The sequence below is a fragment of the Oryx dammah genome, unplaced genomic scaffold (genome assembly GCF_014754425.2).
Source record: "Oryx dammah isolate SB20612 unplaced genomic scaffold, SCBI_Odam_1.1 HiC_scaffold_1, whole genome shotgun sequence".
In the NCBI taxonomy this organism is placed as follows: Eukaryota; Metazoa; Chordata; class Mammalia; order Artiodactyla; family Bovidae; genus Oryx; species Oryx dammah.
The window spans coordinates 43,365,537-43,390,351 of NW_024070185.1; the positions used below are offsets into that span (position 1 = coordinate 43,365,537).

The window sequence follows — 24,815 nt, forward strand, 5'->3', positions numbered from 1 at the left end:
AGAGCCTGCTACTCCTCTCCTTGAAAGTGAACTGAATTTTGTGACTTGCTTCTGAAAAACAGAATATGGGAGACATGAGGGAGTATGATTTCTGAGACTAGGTCATAAAGGACATTGCCACTTTTGGCTTGCTTCTCCTGAACTGCTCACTCTGGGGGGAAGTCAATGAGTACCCATGCAGAAGGGGTTGAGGTCCACAGGCAGAAGAACTGAGGCCTCCCATCAATGACCAGCATCAACTCTCTAAAGTTATGAATGAGCCACCTTAGAACAGAATCCTCCAGCTTCAGTCAAGCCTTCAGATGAAAGCAGCTCTGGCCAATGTTTTGACTGCAACCTCCCATGCAAGACCTTAAGTCTCACTGCCCATCTAGACTGATCCTAATCCACTGGAACTTTGTCAGGTGTTGTTCACTGCTGTGTTAAATTAATGAGTTCAGGGGCTGGCTGGCTGTTATATTATGCCTTAGTAGATAATATTTACACCCAGAATGTGAAAAAGATTGAGAAACACTGCTTTAAGTCCAAAAAAGAATACACTGGTTACTGCAGACATACAGAGCCATATATGAGAAACTCTAGTTTTAGTCTTTTTCTTTTTTTGCAAAATACTTAGTTAATAGCAGCATTACAACATTTGAGATAATAAGCATTTAAAAATACATTTAAAGCAAAACAAAAGCTCCCTGTCTTTGCAAACATACTTGCAAACACAATTATCAGTGACAGCTCTAAAAGTTTTTGCTTGTATAACTAATGTACTGTTATGGAAAGTACTTCTTAGTGAATAGTATTATGGCATTTAAGACAAACCCAATCAGGTCTACTCAATAAATTCAGGTTTCACTTTCCTGAGATTCTTAAGACCTGGTGACAGTTGCACTCAACACCTTGTTACAGGAAAGGAGGCATGAAGCTAATCAGAAGGTTTCTCCCATAAGCTTGTACAGAAGTTTGCAAAGTAAAATCAAGTGGGCTATCACCGCATAGCAGCTTTCTCTAACTTTCAGGACACAAAAGGCCTAATCTGCTTTACTCTTAGGAATGTCTGAAATGCTTCTTTCTTAATCCCTTATTTAGGATACATAATCATTGGACAAGGAAGTGGCAACCCACTCTAATTTTCTTACCATGAGAATCCCATGGACAGAGGAGCCTGGCAGGCTACAGTCCATGGGGTCAGAGTGAGTCGGACACCACTGAGCAACTCTCACTCATCATCATCAATCAGAGGACCAACGTTCAAGTTCTTTGTTTATGCCATTACTCAGGTAAGTGCAATGCCTCCACTTCATTTATAACCATTACAGAAAGAACAACTCCCCTGGAGTAGGAAATAATAACTCACTTCAGTATTCTTGCTTGGAAAATTCCATGGACAGAAGCATCTGACAGGCTACAGTCCACAGGGTCGCAAAGAGTCAGAAACGACAGAGCACACACCCAAAGAACAACTAAACTATCTGGAATTGAGAAAAGAGCCAGGGTTAGTTCAGTAAGAGTGTGAGTTAAACCAGTGTTGACGGGTTCACACTTGCCAACGCTACCAGCTTCACTTCTAGGTAAGCCCATGGGCTCTCAGTCAGAATTTTTTCTTACTCTAGACACTATTCCTCCTATTTTGCCAATCTATAATCTAAGCACACAGATCAGAGGCATCATATCATATAAGTTGAGAGATTCTAGAATTGTGCCATCCAATATAGTAGCCTCTAGCCACATGTGGCTACAAGCACCTGAAATGTGGCTGAACTTAAAATTGAGATTAGGTGTAAAGTATAAAAATCTCTAAGTATAAAATACATACATACAAATTATGAAGGCTTAGTACAAAAAAAGGAATGTAAAGTACCTTGTCAATAATTTTTATATTGATTACATGTTGAATTGATAATATTTTGTATATATTGGTTAAATGAAATGTATTATGAAAATTAATGTCACTTGTTTCTTTTCCTGATTTTTTAATATAGCTACCAAAAAATTTAAAATAACATATGCAGCTCATATTATATTTCTATTGGACAGTGCTGGTCTAGAAGCAGGCCTACTCACAGTCATTCACTTAATTATTCAACATATGTTTATTAAGTGTCTTCTGTGTGTGGAGTCCTAGGCTAGGAGACAGGAATGCAACAGTGAACACAAGTTTTTGTACCTATGAAGCGTGTGGTGCCCACTGTAGTACAAGAGAGACTGAAAGTGAAAGCAGGGGGCATTTAATCTGGAATATTTTAGGTCACAGATTTTAGGGCTCCTAGAGTTAAAAGCCAGCCCTACGTGACTTAGCACCTAACCCTTATATCTGAAGGCACAATATAATTGGTGTTGATAAAAATGGCCACTCTCGAGTCACTGAGAAAAGGTTATATTCCATACTGCCTCTTGTAGTCTGCTGTGCATTATGGCTACAGCCATACAGATGCTCTTTCTCACTAAGCTGAGAGGCTCTGGAGGGCAGTGACAATGTTCTTTGACCTTGATCTCACCCAGTTTCTCCCACACAGAAGATACTAAACAACACATGGAACTAAAGCATGTCATATGGACTCATTTAAGAAAACAATTAAATACATCATATACTTTTGGAAGAGTTCTGCCCCAAATGTCTAAAGAACAAAAGGTTTGCCATGTAAACTAGTAAGTTTCAGTAATTAAAAGAAAAATATCCTTTCAGAATATAAAATTCATGCATACCTGATGATATAAATGAAAAAGTTCTGTGATATCTAAATGAAATTCTCTCTCATGACCACCAAGACTAAATATTATATATGAAGTGTGACCCTGGATGGCACTGTTTGACCAAGGCCATAATTAGGCATCTTTCTTCTTCTCTGAAATGCTTTACCAGAGAGTTGTGAGTTGTCAAAACGAAAAAAGACGAGTTGCAAAAGGAAACATTTTGCTTGCAATTCTTATTATGTTTTCAGTACCAGTCAAGGTAATCAGTCATATTAAAAAATATATAATTTAATTCTCAAATAATAACTTTGTTCATCTTTGTCCAAAGAATCCAAAGCTGAATATATTCTCTAGCTGATGTACACATGCTGACGGACAGCACAATGTTCAGAAATGAAAGCAGAAGTATTACTCTTTTATAAAAATAAACTTGGTCCCAGAGAAGAGAATAAAAAGTGATACAAGAGTGAGCATTAAGAAAAAAAAGCCAAGCTTTAGAGGAGAATTGTTTCCATTTGAGTAAGTGCAGCATCTGCAACTTTGAGCGGGTCCCTCAGAGTACCATGCCTCTCCTACATCAGTGGTGGCGTGTGCACCCCTCTAACGTGTGTCAAACTAACAAAAAGCAAAAATAACTGTACAACAATTAGTCCACCATTACCAAAAGGGAAGCAAGTCCACAAATAATTGATCCCCGGATTTCCAGCCTTCATGATCTTAAGATTGCTAGTAAGCCCTCCCCTCACAGATTTATTGGAATGTTTGTACTCCAACAAGTTCAGCTTTTTCCCATAAAAAGGGGACGGGACAAGTTCACTCTGAATAGGTTGGTGGACAACTTTTTCATTTTCCCTTGGGCAATTTGGGTTTATCTAAATATAGGTTAATTCAAAAACAGATGGGAGGAAGCCATCCCTTGTCTAGGCAGTGCCTGACCACTCAGCAGGAGATGTTATTTATGCCTTGTTTTGTACAATTACGTGAAAAAGCACGCCTTAACAAATAACACAGGCACCCCTGATGAACCAGCCTCCAGCATCTCCATCTGTCAAATGTCTGAAGTCTGGTCGCACCCCATTTGCGTGCAACTTCCAACGCTCATTTGGGTCCCAGAGCTTTCAGAGAACGTCCACTCAGGGAGGGTGTGGTGTGTCCTGGGTGGCAAATATCCTGTTTTAGGCACCAGCGGGTCCTTCTCCAGGGTCACAGAGCCTCCAGTCTTCCTGGGTGAGGATAGTTTTTCTTAGCTGCCCTGTGACAACTGGGTTTCACATTTCCTGAAACTAGATCTGTGGAAGGAGTCTCTGAAATTAAGGAGGGAAGAGAACAGAGGAAAGAAAGATCAGTTAGCCTTTTAAAGAGAGGGAGGGGGAAGATCATTCACTAGCAAAGGACATCTATCATGGGGAACTCAGTAAATAAGTAAACAAGGGAAAGTGCAGCCATGCCTTTGCACTAAGCCAGGAGAAACCCAGGCAGTAATTCGGCCCTGGGAAGATGCTGGCAGAAGGCCACAAGGAGGGGCCCCGAGAGGTCAAGGAGAAGGCGCAGGAGGATCCGGATGCCAGCAGAGCAGACAGATCATGCTCGGGCAGCTTCTATGATTCCAGGGCCCGCTCCCACCCCCAGGGGCTCTGCAGTTCTGACTGTCCTTTACCCTCCCCTGCCTTCTTCTCACCTCTTTTGACTGTCAACTCTGAATATTGGCTTGTAGAGTTCCGGAATTTTCCGCTCGATCATTGGTCGGAGGTTCTCTTTCAGCTTGTTGTAGTTCTTCTTGAGTTCCTGCTGATACTCCCTCTGATCTGCTGTGATGAGATGCTTGTTTTTCTCTACAGCTTCCCCGCATCTGAGAAGCAAAAATCAGGGGGGAGAAAAGGAGGTTGTATTTCATAGAAATTTTGTGTATTTAACTCATACAGGTATGCTATAACCATAACGACCTCCAGTGAAGAACTACAACATGGGAAGCTTAACTAACTTGCCTCAGGTCACAAAGTCAATAAACTGCAAAGCCAGTTCTAGAGTCTGTCTCCCATGCGGGATGTTACATACCAAAGGAGAAAATTATCTTATTTAAACATAACGAAGCCTTGCCTTTCCTTTTATACTGTTTTACCCAAGGGAACTTACTATCAACAAACCTCGAAGAGACAAAACTTAGCTGACGTGCAATGACTAGTAGAACTGATGCTTTGGAATTGTGGTGCTGAAGAAGACTCTTGAGAGAGAGAGTCCCTTGGACTGCAAGGAGATCAAACCAGTCAACCCTAAAGGAAATCAACCCTGAATATTCATTGGAAGGACTGTGCTGAAGTTGAAGCTCTAATACTTTGGCCACCTGATGCGAAGAGCCAGCTAATTGAAAAAGACCCTGACGCTGGGAAAGACTGAGGGCAGGAGAAGGAGGAGGTGACAGAGGTGATTGGATGGCATCATTGACTCAATGGACATGAATCTGAGCAAACTCTGGGAGATGGTGAAGGACAGGGAAGCCTGGCGTGCTGTAGTCCATGGGGTCGCAAAGAGTTGGACATGATTTAGTGACTGAACTACAACAACGATTAGCAATGATTCAGGTGCATTGGATTCCCAGGATCAACATGGTTTAAACTGTTTTCCTAATAGTGGTGCTTGCTTCGGGTAGTGTTACTGGGGATACCTGGTGACTCAGTGGTAAAGAACTTCCCTGCCAATGCAGGAGATGTGGGTTCAATCCCTGCCAGGGAAGATCCCCTGGAGAAAGAAATGGAAACCCACTCCAGTATTCTTGCCTGGGGAATCCCATGGACAGAGGAGCCTAGAGGGCTACAGTCTATGGGGTCACAAACAATGGGACATGACTTAGCAACTGAACAGCAACAACAAGGATACCCAGGCCTTGCTATCAAATCCTCCCTATTAGCACTGAACATGCTCAGAATGACGAAGTAATCAGGTGGCATGTAGCTGTGGGGCAGGGGAAAGCCACCTGGCCTGAGCAACATTAAACCTATGGACACAGCTTCATCATGGAATCCGCCTGCTTTAGAAGAAAGGTTTGATTCAATGCACCCTAGAGGCCTTCTGCAACTGGATTTTCACCTATCTTTGAAGTCTGACATTAACTGAAGCAAACTGTAGTATACCCAAGGTTGTATATCAAAGGTTTCAGGGAAGAGGTAGGAAGGGGAGGTATACAGTCTTTGAATCCTGAGAAATCTACATCACCCCTTATTATTTTTTTTATTGCCCCTTAACTAACAATTATGAGCTACCACCATGTGTAAAATGAAATCAGTTTCAGGGTGACTTCAAGGCCCAGTTTGGTAACCTTGGCAGATGAGAGGCCTGCAGAAGTGAATTGCTAACTTGGCGATGGGCTACTCTGCAAACTTCCGAAGTAACTACACTCTCTACGATCTTTGTTATCAGAAGACATAATATCTACAGATACACATAGTGTTTTAAAAAGACAAATATATTAATAGGTAGAATGAAGACTCATACTTGTATAAAGTAACTTTATATTTTAACAAATTTTATAACAAAGTATTTCATAGATGTTTTCTGTATTTCTTTCTTCCATTTGGATTATAATCTCTAGTTTCTTACAAAAATTAAAATAATTTTCATTATGCTAATTTAAATTCATAAACTAAAGAGAGCCATGAATTAAAGTTCCCTCCTAGAGAAGAGCCAGATCTCTTGGGTAATGTATACAGGATCATAAAAGTATATTACAAATAATTTTTTAAAATGGTCTTATCTGTAACACTTTTATTACGTCCACAGACATCTGAAAGTGACAGCTTTCACTCAGTGATACACTGTTCCAGATGGCCCCCTCCCTAGCTGTTCACTTTGTCGATAGTTCACTGAACACAAGCATTTTCTTACAGTCAATGTGCTGGGGTTTTTCAGCAGAGTCCTACAGAAACCAGACTTATGGGGACTAGAAAGGACAGGAAGTTGTGCTTTCAGAACACTGTTCCTGGTTTTTTGGAGAGTAACTCTCATAGGCCTCTACCTAAGGAGTTAGATGTCTTTTCTACAGAGAGCGTGGCCATGAGCCCTGACCCTCTGGATCTCTTCCCTCCCTCCTCTGCAATGTTCCTTCAGCACAGCTCACCCATCAGTCCCTAAGTATGACAAAAAATTGCTAGTTGCTTCATCAACATCCATTCCCTGTCTTGCTTACCAACAGAACTCTAGGTGGTAAACCCGGGCTTCCTAATGGCTCAGACATAAAGAATCCACCCACAATGCATGAGACCTGGGTTCAGTCCTTGGGTTGGGAGGATCCCCTGGAAGAGGGCACAGTAACCCAGTCCAGTATTCTTGCCTGGAGAATCCCCATGGACAGAAGCCTGGTAGGCTACGTCCATGGGATTTCAAAGAGTTGGACACAACTGAGTGGTTATGCACACACACAGGTGGTATAACCACCTGGAAAACTCCATTCCCTAGCCTCCTTTATAAAAAGGGATGTCTGATGAGATATAAAATGAAGTCACTAGGAAAGCTCTTAAAAGGAGTGTAGACGTTTGCTCTTTCCTCATTTCTATTCCTGATACTTGCCTAGGATGTGATTGGGATTGCCAGAGCCTTAGCAGCCATTTTGTGACTATGAGGATAGATACGCTAAAACCAGGAGAGCAGAGCAAAAGAATGGGAAGAGCCAGGATCTCTGATGACTTTACGTGGCTAACACACAGCTGTGGGATGGCTATCTCTGATCTTATTTTATATGAGAGAAAAATAAGTTTCTATCTTAAGTCACTCTTACTTCCTTTCTCTGTTACTAGCAATTGAATGTAGTGACTAGTGAGAACTGCATTGCATAACAGTTAAAAGGACAGACTCTGGAACTGGAATACTCATCTCTGAATCTTGCTTTGCAACTTACTGGCTTTGTGACATTAGGCAAGTTACTTATGCATTCCATGCCCTAGTTTCTTCACTTGGGACATGATGGTGATAATAGCCTACCTCATAAATTTTTATAAAGATTAAATGAATTAAATATATAAAATGCTTAGAATGTGTAGAAATTATTTGTTCTATGTAAGAATAAGGATGTACTTTTAGCGATTTTGTATTCCAGTCCATTTTTTTTCACAGTTGATGAAACTAAGATGTAGAGATGAAGTACCCTGTCCAGAGTCACACAACTTTGGGGACAAAAAACATGGATGTAAGTCCAAGAGCCTCATGCTCCCAGGCCAATGTCTCATCAGCCCTATCATGTGTTATGGTATAAACCTTACAGAGGCAGATGAGTCACTGGTAGATAATATCTACATTTAACTCAGATTCATTCTCTTTCCTACTCAAATAGATGCCATTTCTATTTGCTCCATAACGTTATATTTATCAGTCACTTCATATGTGCCAAGTCCTAGTCTAAGCTCTATGAACTGACTCTCTTTGTTTTGATACGAACTTTAAGAGGTTGTTACTATTTTATTCCCATTTTATAGCTTGGGAAACTGAGGTTGGGTAACTTGCCCAAGGGCACAAAGGTAGTTAAGGCAGAGTGGGTATTTAAGGCCAGATGACTGGGCTCAAGAGCCCACAGTCCTGACCCCAACACCACAAATGCTGCCTAGGAAAGACCCTGGCTCTTCCAGCTAGAAGCTAGGCATATGGCTTTGGTCTCAAGTTGGAACTATTCTCTCTGGAGTCCCAATCTGTGGCATTCTGCTTTTCTCATCTTCCCGGCAACACTTCAGCACGTTCCTCCTGAGCTGCTGCAATGAGGGGAGAATCTGACAGAGACGCTGAAGACTAGACTGGCTCCCTGATCTCCCATGACTGGAGTGACACGCATGTTCCAGGCCCTTTGAGGGAAGGAAGGATTGTTTGGTGGCAAGGCACCTAAAGAACATCTGACCTTTTTGCAGGAAGAGCTTCAGAGGATATGAGGGTCCCGTGGGCAGAGCCACCTCAGCTGGACACCTCTGTGTGGCTTTCTCCAACCCTGTCTCCAGCATTTCCTCCCTCCCAGCCTGACCTCTACCAAATCCCAGACCCCAGGAGAAGCCTGTCTCACTGGGAGACTAGTCTAACTCCTGATTCTGCCACTTAGCTGCTGTGTGACCTTGGGCTCATCACAGTCTCCTTCAACCTCATTTCTTTCATCTATACAGTGGGTTTACGGGGATGGAATGGTCTCGGTGTTTGAAGATCTGGCTGGGTGGCTGCCAGTGGGAAGTGCTGGGCAGCCAGTGTGGCCTGCTTCTCCTAGGGCGAAAGGCAGGTAACGGTTCAACAGAAGACACAGTTCCTGGACGCCCGCATCACACTGATGGGGAGGCACGTGTGACTGAAAGTACAGGGCACTGTGCGGGCAGGGGGCGCACCCCGGGGCAGAAGTGGCAGCTGTGGCTGGACCTTCCTATATTCCCAAGCCCCCAACCTCCCTCGGATGGGCTGCCTCCCTTGGGTAAGCCACAGTGGCCCTGTCTCCTCCTCTTAAGGGGCGAGATTGGGACTATGGGTTTGGGAATATGTCCAAACTTGAGTCTGATACCTGGAAGCAGATTCTGAGGACCTACTGCAACATCCCAGAACCAAGGCGGGGGTGGGGTCCAAAGGGGTGTGTATGTGCGCGTGCGTGTGTGTGCACGCACATGTGCACATGTGTGCTGCTCGGCTCGGCTCTCAGTTTTCTGTCAAGCCTCCTAGGCCCACTGAGACAGGTCTCTGTGACCCTGGAAAAGGGACACAAGTCCTTCAAACATCCCCACTACAGACCTGCTCCGGAGCAACCTCTCATGATGTTTAACGCTTTGTCTTCCCACCAAATACTCAGATCACTTTTCACCAACTGTTTCTTTTATCACCCACACTGCACAGTTGCTTTCTTTTGGCCACTTGGACAAATTCACTCTCCTTCATCTTCACAGACCATAAGTCCTTTCAAGACTCTATGACCATTTGTGCAGTGAGACTCTATTGATGTATCTGAGACAATATCCCTTAAAGGTAATCTGGGACTGGTGTCAAGTCCTGCTATCTTTTCTTTAAATATAAAAGTAAATTTAAAAATCATTTAGTCTTTATAGGAATAAGAAAGTGTACATGTTATGGACTGAAGGGTTGTGGCCCCCCCAAAACCACATGTTGAAGCCCTGACCCCCATGTGATGTGATTTGGAAGTAGGGCCTTTAGGAGGAATGAAGGTTAAAATTAGGCTGTAAGGGTGGGACCCATATGATGGGATTAATGCCCTCATAGAAAGAGACCAGAGAACTGTCTGCTTCTTCTCTCTACTATGTAAGGATACAGTGAGAAGATGGTTAAGCAAGTAAGAGGGAGAACCTCGACTGAATCTGCTGGCCCCTTAATCTTGGTCTCCCAGCCTCTACCACTGTGAGAAATAAATGTCTGTTGTTCAGCTACTCAATCTGGGATACTTTGTTATAGCGGCCTAAGCTAAGAAATACAAGAAAAATGAAAAATACAGACTGACACAGATTTCAGTGTTTTGAATGGTCTGCATGCTCTGGGGAGCAAAGGAGGGATACAGAATGCTGTACCTCTCCATCTTGGCTTCTGAAACCTGGAGATGATTCAGAAGGGGAATCAGGGCCCCAGCTTGGCAACCATCTGGAGAGCTGCAGGACTGGCTGGGTGAGCATCAGCCGCAGCAGGTCAGCCTGCCAGGTTCTTTACTGCTCCAGCCAGTCTGTCACAGCTGAGTCAGAAAGGCCACTGCCTAGCAGTGGGACCCAGGTACAGTATAACCGGGAGCATACATTTCCGCCATTAGCGGTCAGCATCGGAAGGCTAACTTATAGCGGGTTTCCCTGGTGGCTCAGACGGTAAATGGTCTGCCTGCAATGTGGGACATCTGGGTTCAAACCCTGGGTTGGGAGGATCCCCTGGAGAGGGCAATGGCTACCCACTCCAGTATTCTTGCCTGGAGAATTCCATAGACAGAGGAATCTGGTGGGCTACAGTCTGTGGAGTCTCAGAGAGTCAGATACAACTGAGCAACTAACACTTTTTCACTTTTCCAGGCTCATTTATGTTCACCTTGGAACTCTGGGCTTACTGATATACCTATGGCCCAAGCCTGCTGAGAAGCTGGCGCTCACTCAAGGCAAACCCAGGAACGCTTTCATGCCCAAACATTTCCCAGTCCTGTGTCACCTCTGCAGAGAGCAGCGTTCGTGGAAAAAATACGCTGGTACCAACAACTTGAGCAGTTTCTCTATTCATTGCAGAGCTGCAGCTTGCTGACTGGCCTTGAGAAACAATTAAGCCATGGAGGAAAGGAAGGTTTCCTCAGCTGCTACTTGTGTTGAAGGTATAAATTACAGATCATCAAATTCACCCTTGTAAATGTACAGTTTGATGAGTTTAATCATCATTTATGTATTAAACTGTAAATTTATAGTTTAATATGGTTATGCAACCTTCCAGAGAAGGCGATGGCACCCCACTCCAGTACTCTTGCCTGGAAAATCCCATGGATGGAGGAGCCTGGTGGGCTGCAGTCCATGGGGTCGTGAAGAGTAGGACGTGACTGAGCGACTTCACTTTCACTTTTCACTTTCCTGCATTGGAGAAGGAAATGGCAACCCACTCCAGGGTTCTTGCCTGGAGAATCCCAGGGATGGGGGAGCCTGGTGGGTTGCTGTCTCTGGGGCTGCACAGAGTTGGACATGACTGAAGCGACTTAGCAGCAGCAGCAGCATGCAACCTTCACCACAGTCTCGCCCACTACTTTTGATCCATGTGAAATAAAGTGGAAAGAAAGTCACTGTCCTCTGACTTTGACAGTGAAGTAGTGAGCAGAAGTACTATATCACCTATAGCCTTGTCTCATTTGTACTAGGACTTTGCTTTGGCACACATGTAGTGTGGTGCCTGGTACAAAGTAACTGTTTGATGGATGAATGAACTGGCATCTACAGTTGTTAAAAAGTGTAAAAGTAATGGCATGTTCACTGTTTTGAAGGGAGGAAAAGGGGAGAAAATGCTGAGTGACAACAGGCAGGACCTGATGGAGGGAGCCCTTGGAGAGGGGGAGGGGAGGAGAAAATGTGATATGGGGCCAATCAAGCAACCTCTACATTTTTAACAGTCTCTGTTCAAAGTTCAGTTCCATCCAGCAGCCTTAGCAGCACCTGGAAGCTTGTTAGAAATGCAGAGTCTCAGGCCCACCCCAGAACCACTGAATCAGAGTCTGCATTTTAACAAGATTCTCAGTCTGTTTGCACAGCAAATGTTTGAAAAGCACCAACAGATGTTCTTGAGGCTTTCCCAGAACAGGGCGGCTTCCCACCCAGCACAGGGGAAGGACTACAGCTTGTTTTCCCATAGGAATCACTGGAAGGGTTGGAGAACAACATTTTAAATGGTGGATTTGATTTTGGAAAGCAACCAGTTTTGCAGGCCATCTGGGGAGAAAGATAACTTCACCATCAAAAGTCTAATACATGACTTTGCTAGAGGATCATCCCTAAGAAAATTCATCTCCTTTTGTATATCTGGCCTGGGACTGCTTTGACTCAGCTCTGGTTCTCTTTGTAGTCACTTGTCCTCAAGCTGGAAGCTAATTAGAAATGCTTGTTCAGTAGATTTATAAGGACATTTTAACTAAGAAACAGAAAATTGCTTCTCTTAGCAAGCTTCCTTTTACATTTATATTCTATTCAAAGACCTATTTATTTAGCAATACCACTGTCTTCCCAGGCTCTCCTCCCTGTGCTGGCGTGCCCACAGAACGCAATGCCCTTGCTAGCTCAGAGGAGCCCAGGAGCACCAAGGACACCCCTGCCTCTGCGGCTTGCGCTCCTGTCAGCCCCTTTACCAGTGATGGCTCCCTCTTCCCGTTGCCCTCTTCCTACCACCTACATACTCAAGACAAGGCGTCAGTAATGTTATCCCATAAAGCCTTCCCCAGTCACTCCAGCCTGCAACCAACTCTTCTCTTCTGAACTCCGTAACCCTGTATTTCTTGCACTCTCTACAGTTCTTAGCACAAGCTGCATAGCTTTGATGTTTAGCCAAATAAAAGTCCTCTTGTCAGGAGCTGAGGAATACCCAGCTCCTGCATTCCCACAACTACTATCATACCTGAGTCCCAGTGTGTGTGCTCATTAAACAGGTCCTTGCACAGGTTCAGAGAGGCCCAGGTCACTGTCACCATCAGGAGCCTTTCACCATAACTCATTTTAAAAATAAGATTGACTATTTTTATTTATTTACTTTTTTGGCTACACTGCATGGCTTATGGGATTTTAGTTCCCTGACCAGGGATTGAACCTGCATCCTCAGCAATGAAAGCACAGAACCTTAACCACTGGTTTGCTGAGGAATCCCCGCATAGCTCATATTAAATGAAACTATGTGGGAAATATATTAATCTTTAAAAATTCCCCCAATATTCTTCTAGGCTTTTGTTTTATGAAAATGCAGTGTTTACTGAAGAATATCTAGTTTTGGTATAATGTCAAAATTGCTAGGAAATACAGGAAGCAATTAAAATATAAAACAATAAAGATAATTTCTGTGTGTGTATGTACGTGTGCACATATGGATGCATGCACACACATATACACAGCCACACACACACACCCCGTATTACTAAGCAGTTGTGATTCACCGTAGGACAAAGAATGTCTCCTTTATACATAGCAAATTTATGTTCGTCTCACTAAGGCCTGTGAAGGAGGAAAACCTCACCTGACAGTAGCATTCTGGTGAGTTTTCACTGAATTCAGCAAGCTTTAACTTTTAGCCTCCTTTACCCCCCCTGCCAAACAAAGATATTTCTATACTTTATATGCTGCTCTAAGGTTCTGCACTGGTCTGCACTGCAGCAGCTTGGAAGACTGCCTCAAGACTCACTTCCTATCTAGGCTCAACAGGACGCTCTGGCAGCCAGCTCTACTTCAGAATTCAAGAGTGGAGAAGAGGCTTGTCTGCCAGTGGGAACTGCCATCGCAATAACAGCTTTGTAAACTTCCAGTTACAGAATCTTGACTCTATCTCTCAGTTTGAGGCAGTGTCTTACATTTCTAAAAATCAGTTATTGTATGATGGGAAATTACAAAGACTGCCAATGCCAGGAAACTCTCAGGCTCTAATGCACTGTGGAATATCAGCAAACTGAAGGAAGTGTGGGCTCTTTGGATTCAGAAGACCTGGTGTGAACTCAACTCTGCTACTAACTGGCTGTGTGACCTTAAGTCAATCGTCTCCCATCTCTGACCCTCCATTTCCTCTTTTGTAAAATGAAGACTTACTTTATTTGCAATGTGACTCTGGGGCACATGGGAGATGATAAAAATGAAAGCACCATGCAGTTTGTTAGTTACTAGTGCAAGTAGCGTTGCTCGGCAGAGGCCTCTCCAACTTGAGCATGCATCCGAATCATCTGGAGCCTTGTTAAAATACAGGCTGCTGGGCCCCATCTCTGGAGATTCTTACTCAGTGTGTCTGACTGGTATCTGAGAATCTCCCTCGCTAGCAATGTTCTCAAGGGATGCAGAAGCTGCTGGCCTGGGAACCACACTTTGAGAACCACAGCTCTACTGAACTCCCAGTCATTTCCCCTCTTACCGCATTATGAATTCCTTAAAGCATAATCTCAACTTGTTGTGATGCCGATAAAGTTTTGGGTCAGCTGGAATTTCAGCCAAAAATACTTGGGCTACTTCCAGTGGTCCCTGATAGAAAAAAGTGAAAAACATTACTGATGTTGGAAAGAAAGTGAAATTACTTGGGAGAAAATGTTGGAGCAACTTCTTAGTTTGAACATTTACTTCTGTAGTTAGTTAAACTGAAACAAAAAAATCAAGGAAGGTCTTGAACTCAGGAAAATATTGATTCCCTAGGAAGAGTCTACAGTTTTAGGAGAACATTCAAAAGCATAAATGTATTTCCTTAATCAAATGGTATTAATAATAGATTTTCCTTCATATATAAAGGTAATATACGACATTAAATGGTATATGATTAGAGTTGCTTTCCTGAAAACAGGGATTGTCTTGATCCACCCATTCATATTCATTTGTCTAGTTGCCCTAGTGGCAAGCACCATTTTGTGTAATTGCTGGCTTGAGTCAGAGATATGCACAGTATGTGCCTAATCCACATGGTTGAGGGCTTATAAAGTCTTCCATTTTCATTAAAAGATTGGGACTTACAAAAAGCAAAAGCTTCTTAATATTTTCTGATCTTGGAAATGTAATGAATACCATTTCTGTCACCTTGATATTCTCTGGGCACAGAATTTTTGCAGGGGAGTTCAGCTGTGCAGAGTGAGGAAAGGGTCATGATACTCATTGAGTTTTGAGTGTTAAGGTGTGTAGATTTAGTTCTGAAATTACAGAAGCACACTGGACAGACAGAACTGTTAGCACTCCCTCCATCTGAGGCTAGATCAGTTCCATGGTGAGACTGGAGTTAGAATTCTAATGAATCTGAGAAGATTCAGTCCATTTTGAAGTGGCCCAGGAAGCAGGGTTCCAGGTCACTCCTGCTTTGCAGTGCTCCTGACATACTGGTTTCATCTGACTGATGCAGGAGGTGGATGTTCTAGCCCCTTTCCCTTCTCTCCTATGGCATTCTTAAGATTCATCTCAAGCCCTGCAACAAGTCTGCCTAAAGTGGAGATGACTAAGCACTCCACCTGGATCATATGCCAGAACTGGCCCCAGCTGAAGACTTCTCCAAGGAAATGGTACTCCTGAGACACAGGCCACTCAGCTCTAGGATTTCTTACCTACCTTTGGTTGTTACACGAAGCTGAAGAGACCTCAGGTGTCCAGTCTAAGTTTAAGAACACCTTTGGCATGTTGATCAGACTTCTCATTGACTTCAAGGAAGGAGGGTGCAGACATATAATGAAAATCAAAATAACGAGAACCAGAGGAGCTGCCACTAGCTAGTTTTGCTTACCTGATTGACAGTAGCTCCAACAGAGCCTTGCAGCACCATCTGAAGCATCTTGGCATCAGGAGGCTCCTGGTTAATGGCAACTGCTAACTGCAGAGTCTTCTTCTTCATATCTTCAATGGCAACTTCAATTGGTGTCAAAACAAACTGAACGTGAAACATAAATGTAGGGAAGGTCATTGTCAGGTCTTATAAGCCATGAGCAAGCATGGAGCTATGGCAAAGAGGACACTTGGGTTTGAAGCATCAGTGAAGGCTTGCAGAGCAATTTAGAATAATCTTGACAGGTTAAGAGGAAGGAAGAGTCTAACATTTCTTGAGTACTTATTATGTACTGGAAGCTTTACATACATTTATCATTTACCTCTTTAAACCACCTCCTATTCTCTCCACTTTACAATCAAAGAAGGATTTGTAAGGTGAAGTAAGGGCCACAAAATGACACTGGTCATAAGTGGGGAGGTCAGATTTTGACCACAATAATATCCACATTCAAAATCCATGTTTCTTATACACTGTTAGGTTTCCTTTCCTATTGTTGAACAAGTTACTTGACTTAAAATTGGGAAAGCATTTCTTCTCCACCATAACACAAGATTTTGGCATCATGTGTGCTTTCTCTAAATCACCTTGAAGCTGAATTCTTGATAAACAGAATTCTCTTCAGGGTCAATCTGCTAGTTGTTAAGTTCTGTTGGTTTGGAGTATGGTCTAAATGTTATTGGTGGAGTCATGTCCCCTCTAAATTCAGGTGTTGAAGTCCTAGACCCCAGTATTTCAGAATGTGACTTTAACTGAGATAGGGTCTTTACAAGGGTAATCAAGTTCAAAGAAAGTCATTAGGATGGGCCTAATCCAACATGACTTATATGTCCATCTAAGAAGAAGAAATCTGGACACATGGATATGCACAGGGGGAAGATGATGTAAGAAGCACAGGGAGAAGGCAGCCATCTGCAAGCTAAGGAAAGAGGTCTGGAACAGAACCTTCCCTCATGTCTTTCAGAAGGAAGCAACTCTGCCAGTGCCTTGATTTTTGACTTCTGGTCACTGGAATGATTAGACAATTAATTTTTGTTTCTAAGCCACCCAATCTGTGGTACTTCGTTATATTAGCCTTAACAAACTAACATAGTGACATTCTTGGAGGAACTACAAATGGCCAAGAAAAACTGTGCAGACTCTTACTGAGACCATGATTTTATTTCTGTGCTGTACCAACCTGTCCTAGTGCTCAGAAGTCTAAAAGAGTAAGAAATACAGCAGGTGCCTTCGCAGTGAACCTTCTCTTAGCCAAGTCATCAGTTTCGGCTTTCTTTGCCCTCTGTGAAACCCATACTGTGATGTGGTTGCTGAACACATGAGCTGGTGGGCAACTCTCCAGGAAGCTCGGTCCCTGTGCTTCTGTACAAGGAGGTGTGTTATTCACCACAGTTCATTTGTGTTTGTTCACCAACTTGCTTACGCCTGTTATACTTGTTATTTTAATGACCTAATCTAATTCAGTAATGCATAAACTGGTGAACTATGGGTGTGGAAAGAAGAGTTGTTTCTATGAAAACCAAGCTAATGCTTGGGCAAGAAGTTGAGAAACTGAGTTGCTATAAAGATTCCTGTCTTATTAGGTGTGCTCAAGACAACGGTCAAAAGCTAGGGGCAAAAAAAAAAAAAAAAAAGTCATAAAAATCTAGAAGCATTCTGCTCTCATGTTGTTTTACAAGGGTCTTTAAGCTCTCACTTTGCTTTACAGAAACCAAAACCGAACACATGGACATTGCATTATGGGTGAGGTTTATACAAGAAAGACAATGCTGAATTGTGATCAGCCAACCCTAAATCACAGGCAAGGCAGTGACTCTACACAAAATGAATGACAAATTAATGCACATGTACGTCTTTTAAACTAAAAGAAAATGCTTATGTCTAATTTTCAACAATTCTGTAGCTTGAGACATTTTCTTGATCCATGAATTTGAGGTCTTTTGCTACACACGGAACCAGAAGACAGAGGTCTTTTCTGTATCAACGCTCAGATAGGGAAACTGATGAAGATAAGTGCCTTGTGCAATGTCACAGGAGGATGCTGGGACTAGAAGACAACTGATCACCTGTCTAACTGGCATGGTGCCCTCCTACAGCTCAACATCAGCTCCTTGGGGCTACTCACGTGTTGTTCCTGTCTCTGATAATTAACAACAGAATGCTGTTGGAAGCACCTGAAGCTTTCAAATATGTAAAAATTTAAATAAAATCTTTAAAAATTTTATATTTCATGTAAATTTAACATTAAAATATAAATACAAAGTAAATGTTACAATCGTGTACATATATTTCTATTAAAGATATAACTTTAAAACAGAATATATTTAAATATCAAGTGTGCCATAAAGCATGCAGTTGCCTAAATGGGATTCCCTGGCACCACTGCAGTGAGAGGATAACCACCTTAATAATAATTCAAAGGCATCCCTTTTTAGATTTTTATGTGAGTCTGCCGTGAAGGAGCATGAAGGCAGCCTGTGTCATCCTGGGAGGAGACCCAGGCCCACTGGCTCAGTCATGGCCACTGTCCAAGCCCATTCCCCCCAGTGCCTTTACCTCCTCCTTCTGGGCGACGCTGATCCTGGTCTTGATGTAGGGGAAGGCGTGCAGGGTGGTCAGGATGGTGTTCCGCCGGTACTGCTCATGCAGCTCGCCCCGAGGCCGGCCCTCCAGGGTGAAGGGGGTGGTGTACATGAACCTCCGTAGGTTGAAGTTCTTCTCAAAGTAGGTTAGCCTGTCTTTCATCTCATACTCATCAAAGTAGGGCTCCACGAAAGTGATCTGTATGTAGGCCTGAGTGGGGAAAGGGGAGGGATGAGCTGGTCTGCACACGACCACCCAGGGCGCACTGGGGGGGCCCGCGGGACAGAGAGAGGCAGCACCGCCCCTCTGTGCTCACAAAGCTGAGAGAACTAGGGGATGCATCAGCTGTTAGCCATCCTTCCTCTCCACCCCCGAGGAGATGAGAGACAGGACTGGGAGAAGGTGAAGGCAGGGTGAAGTCGGGTCCACAAGCTGCCCCTCCTAGCAGAGCTCATGACCCAACTGAAACTTGGTGTGAGAATTTGCAAACAGCTATTCAGAAGAAGCAAAACTTGGCTTTTCAGAACAACCATGCTTATCAGAATGGCCAAACTAAAGGAAACTGACAATACCAATGGCAAGGACAGGGAGCTGCTGGAGCTTTCATACACTGATGGTGTGAATGTACAATGGTACAGCCACCTTATGAAACAGACTGGCAGTTTCTCATACTGTTGAATTATATGCATCATACGACCCAGCAACCCCACTTTGGTGTGTGTGCCAACAGAAATGAAAACTCGTGTTTATATTAAACCCTGGACTCAAATGTCTATAGCAGCACAATACATAATAGACAAAAACTAGGAACAACCCAAGTGTTCCTCAAGTGGGGAATGGATAAACAAAGCCTGGTACATCCGCACAACAGAATACTACTCAGTAGAGAAATGGAACGGACCATTACAATATAGGTGAGTCACAAACGCATTGTGCTAAGTGAAAGAAGTCAGACTCAAACGGCTGTGTAATTCTGTTTATTTATTGTATGATTCTATTTATATGGCATTCTGGAAAAAACAAAACGACAGAGACAGAATATAGATTAATGACTTTCAGGGGCTAAAAATGGAGGGAGGGGATGACCACAAAGAGGCATGGGGAAATAAATATTTTGGGGTGACGGAACTTATCTCTTGATTTAAAATTCATAGAGACACACACAAAAAAAGGGAGTTTTAGAGCATATATTTAATTTTAAAATGTATGCACATACACACGCACCCATACCAACACACTATGAAGAAGAGCACTTATTAAGAAAGAAGGCCTTAAAGAAAAGCATGATAATGGCCACCAACTCTGCAACACTCATCCACTGAAATGGACAGATAAGGCCACTGGCTATTAATAAATACACATAAATCACTATTTAGTGTGAATGAAATCTGGTTATAATCCTGGGTACAGATTCTCATTTAAAAGTCTCACAACTTGCTTTGGGCATTTTTAGCAGAGGGGAACAAAGCACCCTCCGTCAGATATGTCACTAATAACTCTACATGGCAAGTGCTGTGCATAGCTCACCATGGGTAAACAGCCAATCTTGTCTTTCAAAGACCTCAAACATTTCTGTGTGAAGCACTTCTACTCACCACGGTTATTGCTTCAAGCTTAGATTAGGGAATGTATCTGAAGTAAGTCCTTTGAAATATGTAGAAAAACAAACTCTTATATTTGGACACTTTCTTCCTACTGGCATCCTCTTCATAATATCTTGGAGGGCAGAACTGAGAGAAGAGTTTAGATTCCTCACTTCATAAGCCTGCTGGATGGCAACTGCTCCTCTGTTCCCCAGGCCTTAAAAATACCTTGAACTTGCATTATGTCCAACAGCTCAGAAATCTCTCTCACATACATATCTGGGCTGAGCAGGCAGTTATCACCCTGCCTTTGTCCTTATCTGGTCTTTGTCTTTCTTTCCTAGCACAGAGCTTCAAAACCTCTCGGAATTTCCTCAGTGATAGTCACTGTTTTTCTTATGAAGTAACTCATGGTGGGCCCCTTGATAGCTTCAGAATGATGGCTGGTCATCAATAAGAATAATCTTCAGATTAGACAATTGGGACTCTGGGCCAGCCTGAGTGCTGGGGTAGGAGCAGGTTGGCGACTGAGTTCAGTAATATAGTTGCTGTTTTAATCAAACATGCCTATGTAATGGGATCTCAATAAAAACCCTGGACAACAAGGCTCAGTGGAGCTTCTCGGTTGGTGAACACATTGATATGTCAGGAGGGCACCAGGCCTGGATTCCACAAGGAGAAGGCATAGAAGCTCTGGGATAGAACTAGCCCTTTGTGCAACCTTTAGCACAAAACTATAAGCATCAGTATAGTCCTTTTCTGAGTTCTGAGAGTCATTCTAGTGGATTATCTACTGAAAAGTGCCAAGGGAACCGACACATTTGTATTTGTCTGGTCAGAAATGCAGGCTGCTTGGGGTCCCACTTGAGGTTGGCATCTGAAGTGAGGGCAAGCTCCTGCAGGACTGAGCCTTAGCTGGCGGAGTCTGACACTAACTCTGCATGCTGAGCATCAGAACTGCACTGTGGTACACCCAGCTGGGGGTGAGACAGAATACACCCTCATATGAAAAGTGAGGAAACTGAAGTCCAAGCCCTTTTCATCATTCCTTCAACAGCACAATGACCCTGGATTTGGCTGAAAAGAATGCCTCCACCAAATGCTGTCAGTGAGAAGTTTGTATCTTTTCAACATACTTTAAATTGAGGATTCAAAGTTTTAATAGAAGGGCAGTAAAGAAGTGATTAGAAGTGCAAGTTTGAGGATCACAGACCTCAAGTTTGAATACTGGCTTTGACACTTGCATGATCTTGGAAGTTTCTTACCTATTCTAGATCTTACTTTTCTCATCTGTAAAATGGGAATAACAATATTTACATCGAGGAGCTGTAGGAGGATGAAATGCAATGGTGTATGTAAAGGGTCTAATACAGTGTCAGGCATACAGCTGGTCTTTAATAAATCGTGGCTCCTATTACGATCCCTGCCATCGAGTATGGTTTAAGACTTAACTGTTACACCGTAAACAACAAAAACAATTTGGTTGCATTGAAATGATGTGGAGTCCAGACAGAGGAGGTCATCTTATGTTTTGGGGGTAGAACAAAGGGAATCAGAGCCAGATGGCTATTTTTTGCAATATTCCCATACCTTGTTAGGGTCCAACTTGGTTTTGTCCACAGGAGCAGAGTCTTTTATCACTTCCACAAATTCTGCACCAAAACATTGACTATAAAATGCCTAGGCAAGAGAAACCAACAGATTATAAAGGTTATTTTAACATGCTGCAACTCTTTGTCTCTAGAAGTGGAATAAGTTTGGAACAAGTGTATGGTAGAATGTGCTCTCTGAATTATTTAATGTCCTTCTGAGCTAATGAGGCAAGTTCAGCATTTCCTGAGACAAAAATAAAAATAAAAGGAAGTCCAGCATTTGCAAACTGATCTATACTTCCGTATAAAATGTATGCTTGACATTTAATTCAACAGCATCATCTATTTCCAGAAGATGCTCCAGGGCATAGAACTATTTACTTCTCGCCTTTTGTACCCTAGGAACTTGGAGGTCATGAGGCTTCCCATAGTGTGTCAACCCACAGTGCAAAGGAAGATAAAATATATGCTTCTAGTTCTAAATTGGGGAAACATATTAGGAAGCCAACTGGCCTGGGGTCAACTGCTAGTTCCTCTCATGAGCTGAAAAACTTTGTGCAAGTCACCCATTCACTTTGAACCATGGCTTCATTGGGTCAAGTAAGGATTAAAGTCTGTTGTCTCTTTTGGCATGGATAGATAGTATTGATATAAGGAGCAATTTGACAACAAAAGTGTTTTAAGTTTGACAGTCATGAAAGGACATAAATTCAAAGCAATAGCAAGAAAGCAAAAAGTGAATTTCCAGTTAATTGTCATCAGCATTTCAGGGACCCAGTTATTCAGCTTGAGATGATTTTGCTTAGGGGGCACCCCATGACTTTCCTCCTGAATTTTTAGTACCTGGCCCTTTCCATGTCTGTTTCTCTCTTTCTTACTTTTCTCTAGGTTGTTTCTCCCTTTCTCCAGCTTTTCCTCCAAGAATATGCTGCTCTCTTCTGCTACATTCTGGATCAAATGTAAACAGCAGGTTGGATTGCGGCTGCCAGAACCTGGGATTAGGTGCTGATTCTGATTATCCAGAGAGGGGTGCTCCTTGGATCAAGAGGAAGAGTTCACTGTGCCCAGGACACAGTGGGCCTACAGTCAAGCATCTCCAAATCATAAGTCGGAATGTTGCCTGGTAACACCAAAAAGATGACCACAGAATTTTCTAGGGGAAATTTGATAATTTTGCCAGATGACTTTAAAGTCAAGATGATAAACTCCAAGCTGAAAAACTATTACTGAAATTTGGGAAGGTTTACAAGAAAGCACATGACATTGATTTGGATATTCTTGAAAATATTCACCATATAAATTTACAAACTTTGAAGAGTATGGGGCCTCCCAGGTGGCACTAGTGGTAAAGGACCTGCTTCCCAATGCAAGAGACATAAGAGACTCGAGTTCGATCCCTGGGTTAGGAAGATCTACTGGAGGAGGCTATCCACTCCAGTATTCTTGCCTGGAGAATCCCACGGACAGAGGAGCCTGGTGGGCTACAGTCCAAGGAGCTGCAAAGAGTCAGACGTGACTGAAGAGTTAGCATGCACATAGGTATCCTTACCTTGCTTTATCTCATGGTTTCACCTAATATCTTGCTTTTATACAGGCTATGTGGGAAACTTTATATATGGATCAATGATGAATGTATGACTCTTAGTTTTGTTGTAATGACCCATTACAACTTGCTTTTTGTAAAGTATACAATGTTAATCACCCAGAATCACTTGTCTTACCTCTAGTCTGTGAGAGATCTCAGGAAGCTTGGTAATTGCAGGCTCTTTGTAAACGAATTCCTTCTCATCCAAATCCCCAAATTTGGATCCATAGAAACCAACTCGGAAGTAGGTTCCAAACATCCTCTTATGACCCTGATGTACAAAATAAGAAAACCTCTCCTTAGTTTTTTAATTCATGAGGATCCATTGGGTTGCAAAGGGCAGGAGTCTTTTATTGTTGGGTTACAAGGCATTTTATTCCTATGGCAAATACAAACAATTCACACCTTTTGAAAAATTGATGTTTATAGAACAAACTTGGGAAATAATAGCAAAAAAAAAAAAAAAAAACCCCACGAAAGATTTCTAGGATTTCTTTTAAGTGAATTTAAGAGATTTTCACATTTCTGGTTGCAAAGTAATTCAACTGCCTTCTTTCACAGTTTGAATTAGTCCTCTATTTCCAGCCCTTTTCCATTTGATAGGAGAGAGCTACAGTACTGATGTCCATAAGGTCAGTCACTCCCTAGAGAGGAAGAAGGGCTAAGCATCTCTTAGTCAGAGTCACCTGCTATCAGATCATTGGACTTGTTAGTCAGGATCCTCAGCTACCTTGCTAATGATGCTGTCAAAGGCCTTCTGCAGCTTTTCATGGGTGGAGGTCAGCTTCCGGAAGTCTCGATGAGCTTCCAGAATGGGGATGACCAGCTTGTAGACTTCATTAACCGTCTCATACAGTCGTCCCTTGGAAAGAAGAGGAAAAAATCAAAGAGAATTTAATCCACTGGACACTAGGGAATGGATTTATTATTGGCACCACAGTATCTTACAGTGCAAGAATAAACTCTGAGTATCTTTGGGATGGTTTTAGCATTCAAACTGAACTAGACACATGCTAAGTGGTCCTATCTGATAATGTTAAGTTGGAAAAAGGCGTTTCCTGGGAAAAAAATAGGACAGGAGACTACAGCAGGGACTAAGAACAATTCAGGAAGACAATCTTGGGCATCATATAGCCAGATGGGGGTCCTCATATAGCCAGATGTTCACTGAATGCTTGGAAATACTTAGGAGTCTAACTAGCTGGTTTTCTTGAATTTCAGGAAAAACAAAGTATCCTGGATGTTATCTGGATTCTGAAAGGGAAAGCTGAAAAACAGAACATAATTAAAACAACAATTAAAATACATCGGTTGTAGGGTGGAAACATGGAAATGAAAAGCAGAGAAGAATGAAAAATATTAGGATGAAAACAAATTGGATCAGCTAAATTGAGTGAAGTATTAAATATTTACTTGGGTTAAAATTTGAGGGAGTAGGGAAATTATGAAAATGAACAACAGACTTTCTTTCCTGACCTGAAACTCAGTAACTTAATCTATACATTTTTTTCCTTTAATTTGGAGTATTTAGACCCAGACTGGGCTTCCCAGGTGGCTCAGTGGCGAAGAATAATCTTCAATGCAGGAGACAGGTTCAATCCCTGGGTCGGGAAGATCCCTTGGAAGAGGAAATGGCAATCCACTCCAATATTCTTGCCTGGGAAATCCCATGGATAGCAGAGCCTGGAGGGCTAGAGTCCATGGGGTCTCAAAAGAGCTGGACACGACTGAACAACATCAACAGACCCAGATTAGGTTAGTGAGGGAGGGGAGTGTCTGTGGTTTCCACTCCTACATTCCTCTGCGCTGTCTGTGGTCTGTGAGAATCCTGAGGATTACTCCGCTGTC

The 24,815-nt window shown here is 42.7% G+C and overlaps 1 protein-coding gene across 2 annotated transcripts in view; it reads right to left on the minus strand.

The window, feature by feature from the left end:
• Positions 1–555: 555 nt before the first annotated feature.
• The window catches only part of DOCK8 (dedicator of cytokinesis 8), a 237,852-nt gene continuing 213,592 nt past the window's right edge, over positions 556–24,815 (minus strand). For both annotated transcript variants that reach the window (XM_040248157.1, XM_040248226.1), the window contains 8 exons: positions 23,698–23,829; positions 23,104–23,238; positions 21,381–21,470; positions 18,181–18,417; positions 15,586–15,729; positions 14,245–14,351; positions 4,364–4,534; positions 556–3,989 (listed from right to left, as the gene is read on the minus strand). In XM_040248157.1, the coding sequence (XP_040104091.1) occupies positions 3,929–3,989; positions 4,364–4,534; positions 14,245–14,351; positions 15,586–15,729; positions 18,181–18,417; positions 21,381–21,470; positions 23,104–23,238; positions 23,698–23,829 (1,077 nt within the window). In that variant the 3' untranslated portion in view covers positions 556–3,928. The remainder of the gene's footprint in view (positions 3,990–4,363; positions 4,535–14,244; positions 14,352–15,585; positions 15,730–18,180; positions 18,418–21,380; positions 21,471–23,103; positions 23,239–23,697; positions 23,830–24,815) is intronic.